Source organism: Mus pahari, chromosome 3 (assembly GCF_900095145.1).
Source record: "Mus pahari chromosome 3, PAHARI_EIJ_v1.1, whole genome shotgun sequence".
NCBI classification, from domain to species: Eukaryota; Metazoa; Chordata; class Mammalia; order Rodentia; family Muridae; genus Mus; species Mus pahari.
Genome location: NC_034592.1, coordinates 136,576,815 through 136,589,147, shown reverse-complemented (window position 1 = coordinate 136,589,147; position 12,333 = coordinate 136,576,815). Strand labels below are relative to the sequence as shown.

Here is a 12,333-nt window from a genome sequence, read left to right as displayed (position 1 = left end):
TCCTGTCTGATGCACTTGGGGTACCGTCTCCTGTCTGATGCACTTGGGGTACCATCTCCGGTCTGATGCACTTGGGGTACCGTCTCCTGTCTGATACACTTGGGGTACTGTCTCCTGTCTGATGTACTTGGGGTACCGCCTCCTGTCTGATGCACTTGGGGTACTGCCTCCTGTCTGATGCTCTTGAGGTACCGTCTCCTGTCTGTTGGGTGGCAGGAGCTTGCTACTGTGTATCTTCTTCCAGTTCTGCTCCATGACATCACTTTAATAGACAAAAGTCAGCCTGAAGATAGGTTTTATAACTAGGAAGTCAGCAAAAGCTACAGGTAGGGTTCCTTCCCTCAACCCTTTAAAAGAGACAAGTGTTAAAACCTTGAGCAGCACATGATCAAGGCCTCCTGAATTTTTGGCTTTCCTGTTACCTTGACCTCAGTGATCTTGCTGGGTCAGTGGCTCAGTTCATTGGCTCAGTGGTTCTTGGCTTTGTTGAAGGAATTACTCAGTCACAGAAGGATCCCCACCCAAGGAGACAGAACTCATCTGGTACCAGCTTGCAGTTAAATGCTAGTCATACAGGGGGTGCCATCTCCATAGGCCAGAGGCCTGATTTTACTCACGTGATTTTTCACTATTTGGGGCAGGGCTGGCACCAGGAGATTCATGACATTCTTTGCCAAGGAGTTGACCACGAAGGAGAGCCTTTGGCAGAGGAGAGCAGGAGATTAGGGGGCTTGTAAGAGAGGATGTCCCTGCTGTATAGAGGTGACATGGAATCCTAGGAGGAAGGTGCTGACAGGCCCCCCAGAGGTGACATTGCACTCCTGCGTGGGTCATGCATGCTGCCTGGAAAATGTCATTAGCAGCGTTTTCTCTACTTGGAAAGTGAGATACGGGAAAGTGACTTGCCCAACATCACCTAGGCAGTCTATGGGGAAGGTGAGCTTGCTTTGGGACCACTTGGGCCTGCCTAGGTGGTCTGGGAGCCCTGAATGGCGATGCTGCTCTGCCTGCAGGTCACTTACACTCACTTCCATGTCCACCCTCCCAACCTGGTGGCGCCCCCATTGCTGCCCCCGTCTTTGCTACCCAGAACTGCCTTTGGTGTCTAGATTTGCTGGAAGGAGCCCCAGATCTAGAGTCAGAGTGACCCATGCCTGTTCCTCCAGCGTTGTCCGTGAATGCAGTGGGCCAGGCCGTGGTCTGCCCCTCCCACCAGTGATGGAGCCCAGCACTCACTTGTGGAGCAGGCTGAGGCGCAGGGTGCTCTCATTGCTGGAGCAGTCGCTGAGATTCAGGTGGGCGGGGCCGCCCCTGCTCCTCTCCACCCGGATGAGGGCTTGGACCTCGGTGCTCATTTGGAACTCCACTATGGTTTTGATCAGTGGCCTGGGGGGGGACAACAGCAGCGAGAATGGGTGCTGCTGAAGTCTGTGTGGGAGCCACAGCAGTCTGTCTGTCCTTCACTATCTCTTTTGCTGGTTCCCATCATCCCTCCCGCATCTGGAGTCCCGGAGTTCTCTCCTGATCTCACCACTTATGGGTGCCACAGGATTTCAAGTCACACCACATTGTCTCCTGGCCTGCCTCTTTCTAACCTTTTCGTCTTGGCTGCTGGCTGTTCCTCCCGGATTGTTGTGGGAGCAGACCCTGAGGTCATCCTTGATCTCTCTCTCTCTCTCTCTCTCTCCATATCTCTCGCAGTAATCCCTGTTGTTTCTGCCTGCTCCCAACTCATAACTAGAGTGTTTCTTCCTCTGCTCCCTCATCCCAGACCTGGGCCTCAGCCATTTCTGTCTCTTCTAGAGCAGGGCCTTCCATGTGGCAGTCCCACCCCCACTCTGCACCACGCTGTTTCCCCTTAGCGCAGAGCGTCTGTTGCTCTTGACCCTCATGCTCCATTAAAGCCGAGTTCTCATCTTGTCACATAAGGCCCTGCATCCTCAGTCCTCAGCGGCTTGCTGACCTCATCTCTAACCCCATCCCTTTCCTTCTCGTTGTCATTTCTGCCTCAGGGCCTTTGCGCTTGCTTGGCTAACAGTTGGGATTTGTTTCTAGATAGCTGCATGGAGGGTGAGTAGATGAAACTGTTAGGTTAGCTGTGTCTGACTGGGGACACGCACGTGTTTAGTCCAGCCACCATGTCCAGGGGGATTCTGACCACCAACTCCTGATCATAGGTCGAAGGCTGCACAACCAGCTGGAGGATGTTAGCAGAGGTGACCTTCATCCTGGACAGGGTGGAGGGGAGATGAGAATCATGTTCGTACTCGGATGAGAGTCATCCCACTCCTGCTCCCATCCTTTCCCCTGACTTCCTCACACCTGAGCAGAACCTGGATCCCAAGTCTAGTTTACTGATCCTTTCCATCACGGCCCTACCTCTGTCTCCCCCCTTCACCCTCGCTTGCTTCTCTTCAGGTTCCTTGGCTTCTAGCCTCAGCCTGTTGGGCTGACAGGGAGCTCCTCTGTGACCTGACCCTACTGTCCTGTCATCCTTTGCTGTTGGGGTTCGAATTGTGTGACTTTTGCCCCTCCATGGTTTTGCCCCATTGGCCCCTTTGCCTGAAACATCAGTTTCTTGGTGTCCCTGGCTTAGCCATGATCTCCATTAAAAAGTACCTCCTCGTTTCATCACTCTCCTACTTGGGGCCACCTTCCTAAGTGGCTGCCCTCTTAGAGGTACCAGTGACATTTCCTTATGGTCACCACTAGACATTCTGGGGGCGTTTCAAAAGAGAGACTTAGTCTGGTCTATCTTCATTACTGTTTGTAGACTGACAGCTGCACAATGTGTAGGCAGAGGTGTGGGGAAGAGATGGCTCCCAGTTCTGTCAGGCCCACTCACCAGATGATGTATCTCAGAACGGTGTGCACGAGGCTGTCCAGTATGGGGATACTGCCAGACTTATCTTGCATGGCTCTGAGCAGTGGTAACTCCTGGAGGATGGCAGTGGCATCGTGGTCCTTCAGTGCCTGGGTCAGGTCTGCAGAGAGATGCAGGGATTAGATGTCAAGAGGCAGGGCAGGGAAAGTAGCCTAGCAGCGGCTCCGGGTTGAGGGTAGCCATCACTCAGGGCCACTGGGATGTGACATGAAGTGAGGGCTCTGCTTTTTCAGCCTGATCATCTTCACCATGTAGATGTGCCCTGGAGGCTGGTGTCCCTGGGTGGACAGTGAGGCTGGAGATAGTGGGAATCATCACACTCAGAATGTCGCCAGTCACTGCTGGGGTGTTGGAACTGTGTCTTCTTTCTCCCTAGCTAGCGCCAAGTACTTCTTGAGATGAGCATTTCACTGGGGACAGTTTTGTGGCCAGGCCACACTTGGTAACGATCTTCTGGCACTCTCAGTGTTTTCTCTATTGTCCAAAGTGCCTTAGGTGCTGAGCAGAGGAAGGAACAAATGGGAGCAAGGGCCCTGGGGCCGGTCCCGGCTGGCTTTTCACCGGTGGCCAGAGCCTATTTCATAGGCAGTGTGCCGCAGCTGTGCCAGCCAGTGTTTGAGAGCCCCCATGGCATTCCTATCAAACACTTGCCTCCTCTGTGCTAATGAGGATGGACCCATTACATTTCATCTTTGCCAGATTTCATATTTGCCATCTTAAACCCCATCAGCATAGGCTTTTGAGGGACATGGAGTGGAAAGTCCCTGATGCATGTCTCCTGTGGTATCACTGCCCAGGTAATGTTCAGGACCCCTGAAGGCTGAGAGTAAACTTGGAGGGCCCATGGCAAGCTTCCAGAGGCCACCCAGAGATGATCCCCCTCCAGGGACATCACCCAAAGGATATCCTCAGCTCAGGGCAGGGGTGAGCTCAGCAGCGTCTGTTTGCCAGCAGCAGGTCAGTGCTGGTCTAGCACAACCTAGCAAGCGTCCCTCCACCCAACATTGAGTCATACCCAGTCCCATGAGGCCTGGGATCGGGTCTCTGATTCTGAGTTTGTTCTGTCGTTGGGTGCCACCTCATTTCTGGGTGCCCTTTAGAGTTCTTTATACCACTCCCCTCTTAGGCAAATCCTCCTTCCTTTGACATCTCATTACTCTTCCTTACATTAAACATCCCACCCTAGGTTTATGGTGTGGCTTTTGTCTTTGAATGGAGTTAATACAGTTTCCTCGTGGCTCCTGGTGCTCAGTGGTCACTTGCTTGGGTGGGCCCACTGACTCCCCTGCAGGGGATTCTGGGAATCTCCTCCCACACTGCAGGGGATTCTGGGAATCTCCTCCCACACTGCCATTGGTACCAACTCCTGGGCTGCAGACTTTCACGGTGCTGCTTACCCCAAGGGCCCCAGAGCTCACATGCCACATGCTTGGGGATCATAGGATTCGCCTGAGGCTATTTGCTTCCTCTAGCCTTTGGAACAGTGCTTGTCTACCAAGTAACTGCCACACTGCCATAGGAGACAGGTATCAATGCCTGGGTGGAAGATGCTGCCAAGCATCCTCAATCACACAGGACTGTGTCCCATGGCAGAACTGCGCTGGGGAGAAGGCTGCCCAGGGAGCCAAGGGCTCTCCTCAGTTCTATGGTGTTGGGAGTTCCCATTGGCCCAGGGAGGAAGGTCTTCCTTCCCATGTACTTACAGAGAAAAGCTTAGGTCCAGGGCCAGGCCTAGGTCATGGATCTGGAGTAACAAACCCTTGTGTGGGACCAAAGTCACCAGATTCTGCCCACTAGTAGGTGCTTGGGATAATATTATGTGAGGACATCCTGGCATCACGGGCTCTTGAGATCATACTATCCCAGAGTTTTTACCTCAGCCATTACTTGTCTCACTCATGCCCGGGCTTCACCCCTGCCTGGGATTTTCCTTTGATGAGGAACTCCCTTCCTTTTTGGAGGACTGCTCCATCTGCCCCTTGCTCTATGGTGCTGAGGCCTGGGGGGCACATTACTTACGTTTCTGGATGACTTCTGGGCCAAGGTTGAGCACTGCAGGGGGATAGAGGTTAGCGTGGACCAGTGTGGCTCCCAGCAAACCACAGAGGAGGGTGATAATCCATGGGCCGGCCATCTTCCTGGGTGTCACTGAGAAGTAGGGCCTGTGGTAAGCACAAGGGTCCTGCTAGCTGGACAGAGGGGCCTGTGGGAGGCACATAATGCCTGGTAGCCTGGGGCACAGTGTCCAGGAGAGACATTCAGGACTGAGGTTAAGAGCCAAGACTTAGCTTTACATCCTTGAATCATCAAGGGTTCTCCTCTGGCAAGTGGGCATGAAGAAGCTTCACTTCAGAGTCTCTGGGGTTAGTAGTTTCTAGAAGTCATTCAGTGTGTCGGCTTTCCCACGGGAAGAACTTGGCAGACATTAGCCATTTCCTTGCAGAAAATCCACAAGGATCTCCTGAAGGCTGTCTCCAGTTTGTCCACAGCCTCTCAGACAGAGGCCGTTCATTCACTCAGCAACTATGTATGAAGTACCACAGCCAGGCTTTGTGCCGGGCGTAGCGCCACAGTCACACCACAGCCAGGCTCTGTGCCGGGCATAGAGCCACAGTCACGCCACAGCCAGGCTCTGTGCCGGGTGTAGAGACACAGTCACGCCACAGCCAGGCTCTGTGCTGGGCGTAGAGCCAGTCACGCCACAGCCAGGCTCTGTGCCGGGCGTAGAGACACAGTCACGCCACAGCCAGGCTCTGTGCTGGGTGTAGAGACACAGTCACACCACAGCCAGGCTCTGTGCTGGGTTGTAGAAACACCGTCAGGAGCAGGTAGCAAGGTCCTCTCTCCCAGAATGCATAGCCTGGAGCATCCCTTCTTTTGAGCAATGCTTAAAGCAGCCACTTCTTGTTGCACCTCTACTCTCTGCCATGGTACTTTCTGGGAGAAGTCCTGTGGTGTGGGTGTCTGTCCCCTGACAACCTGCTACCCTCCACAGGGCAGAGAAGCAGCACTTCAGCCCTGGTCAGTCTTCCTGCCTACACTCCTTAGGTGGAGTTTCAGATTTCTGCAGACTCTCTTGTATAGAAAAAGGGAGCCATGGGCCTTAGGACCCATGTGCCCTTGCCTGCCTCAGAATGTGGGTTTCTTGTCACCAAAGACAAATGTGTCACTGTGTGACATATCTGTTGTGGAATGCCATGAGACACTGTAGTCAAATCACAGTTCTTGGCCAGGCTGTGAATTCTGGGAGGAAGGACCTTGCTGGCTGCTCCTGATTGTGTCCTGACGCCCAGCACAGAGCCTGGCTGTGGCGCTTCATATACAATTGCTGAGTGAATGAATAGCCTCTGAGAGGCTGTGGACAAACTGAAGCCAGACTTCTGGAGATCCCTGTGAAGCCACAGGATCCCCATCCCTGAGTGTCAGCAGCCTGAAGGGGAAGGGGTCGTGTTGTGGGCCTGGGAGTCAGTAGGAGGCCTTCCTCTATGGCTGGCTCAGAGACTGGCTGAGTGGAGCCTCTGAGCAGCTGGCTAACGGAGACGGTATTAGCACTCAGGAGGGCAGTTGTGAGGGGGAATGCACCTGTAGCCTGATATTGCAAATGAATGCTATTGAGCATGACAATGAGGGCTGGGACCACTGGTCCTGGGATCTGAGGGAACCATACCACAATCAAAGCCAGAGGGCAGAGCTGACAACCTGCATTGGTTGACAAGGCAACCATGCCATCAAGTGGTGTCTTTGTCTTCCAAACACTTTGGACCCTGTCTGTCCCCTTCTCCTGCCCCCTGCTCAGCCTCTGGATCAGAGGGATGTTAAACCCAGAACCTGTAGCATTGCTTCTTCTGAGAGATACTGTCTCCCCCAAATCCCAGCCTGTGCCCACCCACCATTTATTCCTCACCTCCTGCCCTCTTCATGGACCCACTATGTGGTTCCACAGTCTCTGTCCTCTTCATGGACCCACTATGTGGTCCTCAGCCCCAGTCCTTGTCATGGACTCACTAAGTGGTCCTCAACCCCTGCCTCCTTTTTAGACCCACTATGTGGTTCCATGGTCTCTGTCCTCTTCATAGACCCACTATGTGGTCCTCAACCCCTGCCTCCTTTTTAGACCCACTATGTGGTTCCACAGTCTCTGTCTTCTTCGTGGACCCACTATGTGGTCCTCAGCCCCTTTCCCTTTTTCACAGATGCCTTTGCTCCTCTCCAGCATCCACTCAGCTTTGCGTCCTGCGCACCATCTCTTCCAGGAAGGCTTCTCTGACTCTTTCTCTGTTCCTGGGCCTTCCTTAAACACAGGAAGCCCAAAGTGGTCACCTAGGGGTTCTTTGAGGGTTGCTGTGACAGATGCTTCTCTCTGTCCCCAGCAGCAGCTCAGCACACACAGACGTTGCACAGCCACTGTGTGCAGAGTGGTTTGAAGTCCCTAGACTGGGGACTAGAAAAGACCAACCTGTCTTACGCTTCCATCTTTGCTCATGGCGTCTGGATGCGGATACCAGCACCTCCATGCTTCTCTCTTTGACCCCCAGAAACCATAGCTGACAGAGGCATTATTAGGCTCAATTCTCGCCCAGCAATTGGGCTAACCTCAGCGACTCTTCCTTGCGAGGAACCTTCCTGACTGTCCAGACTTCTAGACCCTCCTCATGGTTTACCTGAGTGTGCTGGAGTCCTGGGTCTGCCTGCTCCTCTCTTGGGCAGTGCGTTTAGAGACCCAGCCTTATATCTTGCATCCTGACTTGGGCAGCCACCCTGAGCATGTGGGCCAAGACCTCAGGCTGGGCCGAGGTCTCCAAGGTAAACATTTGCAGCTCTTGGTGAACCAAAACCCTTCCTGGAAGCAGTCTTGGAACTCCGGCTTCCTGAGGTTTGGAGAAAGGAGGGTCCAAGCTGGCAGAGGGAGCACTAGGGCATATGGCAAGCATGTAGCAAACTTTACAAGGGCTCCGTGCATCCTGGAAAGTCACCGTCACAGGACCACGGAGTGGTCTCTGCGACCTCTACAGCCAGAAGAGAGAGGATCCTCAAGGGACAAGAAGGTACTTCAGTTCAATGTGATTCTAGCAGGTGTTGGTTCAGACTTCTGAAATCTGACCTGCGTAGGCTATTTGAGGCATATTTAAGCACAGTTCTATTTGGTGAAAACCTATTTGGTGATAATGAAATCAATTTCACATCCACAACAAAGCATATGTAAGTCTCCCTGAGGAGCAAAGTAAGCTAAACGGGGATGAGTCATGACAGCACTGGGGCTCTTATAAAGTCCATAAAGATAGCTTCTATAGATTAACCGAGGAAAACAAATTTACAGTAAGGGTGAGGAGGATCTGGTGCTGGAAAAGTCTCTAGCCAGACAGACAGAGCAAAGGTCACCATGCTAATAAACATGTCCTCTCCCAGGCTTTTGGGTGGGTTACAGGCTACGTATTTCTTTCCCTGAAGGAACAACTTACGTGTTTAACAGTCCAGGTTCCCCTAGTGCTTATCTGTGAGCACGAGGACCCCCTGCCTCCTACAGGACCATGAGGAGCACAGCAGCAGTCACAATGGATGAACATCTCTGGTATGGCAGATGTCACCTTGTGTTTCCTATCAGTTAGGTTGGTGGGTATCATCCTCGTGCATGGGAAGCCAGTCATCCTGCTATTAGTGAGGGATAATGTCCCTCTGTGAGGAGGAACTGCCCTCCACAGTCAGGAAACAGAAGAGCCACGAGTCCAAGCAGAAATAATCTGGCTTCAAAAGCCATCTGAGGCCATCTCCATAGCATGGTAGGTGCAGGATGTGTGTTAGGGGGCAAAGCAGGTACAAGCCCTGGCTTCACCTTATTCACTCGAAGTGACTTGGGACTCTGAGCCTCTTAGTTTCCATACGTGAAACGGGCATCCTCAGGCTCCTCTGTCTGACAGGGCACCTAGCTGGGGACGTGGCCTACTCAGAGTGATGCTCAGTAGCAGTGCGTTTGGGGCTGTTGTCATTGTTACAGCTCACAAGAGGATGAGGTTGTAGGGAAGTGATTAGACAGTTTAGTCAGGAGCCACCTGGACGGGAGGGAGGCACGGCCTTGCCCATCACACCCACTTCCATGCAGCAAGGACACCACATCTCTGCCCACAGATTCCTTTAAGAGAATAGGTGTGAATCCCCCTCCCCACCCTGATACTTCTTTGCTATGCTTCCCTGGGCAAAGGGCTTTACCTCTCAGGGCCTCTATAGCCTCCTTGGTACAATGGAGGTTCATGGTAGTGCTGTCTACTAGGCTGAGCTATGGGCCATATGCCCTTGTCACAGGCCTTGTCACTGGTCATTTTGTGACCTAAGCTGCTTCATTTACACCACCAGGAAGGCAGTAGATGTCTGTGGAGGTGAAGAATAATGAGCGATGAACCTTGGGCCTAGGGACAAGAACTGGCCAGAGGGACCCTTGTCACCCTTGCCTGGATACACTTAGCCATACAGCACCAGATGGGAATTAACAATTCTGCTTTTTCCAGGAGCATTGGAGGCTCAGCAGATAGTGGATTGTTCCAGGTCACAGGACCAGGGGTGTCAGGGAGGGGCCTTGAGCCCATTCACCTAGCGCAGGCCACACACTCCTGACCACTCTGCCCTGGTAACTCCTGGTTGATGTTAGGGTCAGTAGGGATATTGATGTGACCTTTGGATGTTTGTCTTGGCTTCTATCTGGAAGTGGTAAACTATGGATTAGGGCTAAGAGATCCATTGTTAAGTCGTGTCCTCATCTGTATGGTGATGAGAGAGGAGCAGTGTCCCTGAGGTCATACAGTCCCTGGCTGGTCATGGAGGGAAGTGTGGTTTGCATCCTGCCGTGTCCTGAACACCCAAGCAAGCTGCCGCAGAGCCAGGAGGGCTCCCCGGAAGGACCCTGCCAGTGCCTCGGGCACATGTGCACAGAGACATACATCCCTGTTTGGCTCCTCAGCTTCCATGTTGGCTGCCCATGGACAATGTCCCTCTGTGAGGCGGTGGACCTGGTGCCAAGGCCCGTGCCCACATTTGCTCCAGCTTCCTGCCTTTTGACTCGGCTGACTCAGGGTTGAATTGGCATCACTGAACCCCTTGGGTTGTATACCTGGTCCCATGTGATCCTGCCCTGCACCTCTTCCTCTGGTCTCATTTCTCTCAGATCCTCACATTCTTGGGTCCATTCCCTTCCTGGAACTCCTCACACCTCACCAAAGCACCGGCTGCTCTTGCAGAAGACCTGGGTTCGATTCCCAGCATTCACATTTGTACCTGCAGTTCCAGGAAAGCCAATACCCTCTCCCAGGTTTTCTGTGTGCTGTATACATTCTTGGTTCAAAGACACACATGAAGACAAAATGCCTATATACACAAAATAATAAAATAGAGATTGAAAATTTAACTCCTCTGTGGTGGTAGCCAGAGGGAAACCCTGGAGTTTGGGAAATGACATTCACCCTCTCCTGTGCCTGAGTTGTAGCCTTCTGAGGAGAAAATGCTTACATCATCACCCGCTGAATGGCAACTCTACCATCGTTACAGAGCTACTCTCACCAGACACCTTCAAGACCCAGTCCAGAAGGGAATACCTCCCCAGCCTGGTCCCTGCATGCATGTGCATGCAGAGACCAGAGGTTGATGTCCGGTGTCTCCCTCTGTTTCTAAACCCTCTGTGGCTCTCTATCTTATTTTCTTTTAAAAATATTTTTAAAAGTTTTTATTTATGTGTCTGCGTCTGTGTGAGTATATGTCACATGTATGGATGTGCTCACAGAAGCCAGAAGAGGACATCAGGTCCCTCAGAGTTGTAGCTGCTGGCAGTCATCAATCACCTGGTGTGGGAGCTGGGAACCAAACTCAGCTCCTCTGGAAGAGCGGCAAATGCACTGACTACTGAGCCACCTTTCATTCAAGCGCTGGCTCCACTCTAGTTTTCGAGACACACTCTCTCACAGAACTTGGAGCTTGATTCATCTGGATTGGCTGGGCAGTGAGGCTCCAGAACCTGCCTGTCTCTGGCCCTGGCCTGTGCTGGGATCACACACATGCTGCTGTCCTAGGCTTTTGTGTGGGGGCTAGGGATCCAGACTCAGGTCCACATGCTCATGCAACAGGAACTTTATATGCTGAGCCATCTCCCTGCTTCCTCCCTTCTTCTGTTCTCATACAGTCCCCTCCTGGTCTCTGTGTCTTCACCTTTTAGTCTCTGTCACCAGAGATCCACTTCTACCCAGCAGCCATTGGCCCTTGGTTAACTTTGTAAAGCTTTTGTAAAACTTGCAGTGCTTTTTTTTTTTTTTTTTTTTTTTTTTGCATGAGAACCAAGCTCTGTAAGGCCCAGCAGGTTGGCTGCTCATCTGAGTCCTCTTTCCATTCTAGTTTGCCTTACTGTCCTTTCATCCCCACCCCAGGGCCTTTGCATATGCTGCGTATGTCTCCCAGGCTGCCACCTTTCACCTGCCAGGTCTCAGCTTCTCTCCATGTTTGTCACTTGTCGAGGCAAGGCACTCTGGCTATACGCTGGTGGGTGTCCACACTAGAATTTGCTGAAAACTCAAGTGTGCCAGGCCCTGCAACTCCACAGATGCGTTGCAACAAGAAGATGGGCAAGCCACAGTGCAGGCTTATGGGGGTCAGGGTGGGGGCTGGCAAAGGCACATTCTGTCATGCAAGGCCCCTGATCCAGTTAGAGCAATAAGTACTGTTAGGTGGGGGTGGGGTATAGTGGAGGCATCCACCCGCTCCTATCTCACACTCTTTCCCTCAACCCCTTCTCTCTCCCTTCCTATCTTTGGACAGGGTTTTCTTATGTCCTTCAGGCTGGACTTGAGCGCTCCATTTTCCTGCCTCTGCCTCCCAGGTGCTGATATTACAAGCATGCACCACCACGTCCATCTCTGTGAAGGCATTTCTTAAGGACAGCTCTGATCTCCCCCCAAAAAGCAGGGTTCTAGAGGGTGAGGGCTTTCTCAAGGTCACTTAGGGGCTTGTGGCCATGTTCCTGAAGTGAGGTGTACAATGGGCTGAGTTCTGCTCAGGTGGATGAGCTGCAGTTATGGTGGGCAGAATGGCCTGTTTGGGAAGTCACTGCTATGGATGGCACCCAGGCTGGCGGGGTCACAGCAGGACGGGGGTTTTGCTTGGTAGAGATCGTGGTTTGGGGAGAAGATGAAGTGACACCAGAAAGGCAGGGACTGAGGAGGGCCAGGGAGGGCTGGAGAGGACAGTACAGTGGGCAGGGTGGGCAGCAGGCAGCTCTGCCTTGGACTGGTTGTAGCTTGGGAGACTCAGTAGAGAGGCTTAGAGAAAAAAGTGCCACCAAGGCCCAGAGCAAAGCACATTCATCCACAGAGAGCAAGGACACCTCATCACAACCGGGACACACCTTCCTTCCCTCTTCTCCACCTCTCAGATGGGGGAGAGTAGTGGTCCCTCTCCATTCCCAGATGGTGAGCACG

General features: G+C 52.7%; 1 protein-coding gene across 1 annotated transcript in view; it reads right to left on the bottom strand.

Annotated features, from left to right (window-relative positions):
* Bpifb1 (BPI fold containing family B member 1) overlaps positions 1–5,400 on the bottom strand; it is a 20,885-nt gene extending 15,485 nt beyond the window's left edge. Inside the window, exons 1-5 of the mRNA XM_021194913.2 lie at positions 4,904–5,400; positions 2,846–2,984; positions 2,121–2,228; positions 1,237–1,386; positions 618–699 (exon numbers count right to left, since the gene is read on the bottom strand). Coding sequence (XP_021050572.1) covers positions 618–699; positions 1,237–1,386; positions 2,121–2,228; positions 2,846–2,984; positions 4,904–5,018 — 594 coding nt within the window. The 5' untranslated portion in view covers positions 5,019–5,400. The remainder of the gene's footprint in view (positions 1–617; positions 700–1,236; positions 1,387–2,120; positions 2,229–2,845; positions 2,985–4,903) is intronic.
* Positions 5,401–12,333: the final 6,933 nt, after the last annotated feature.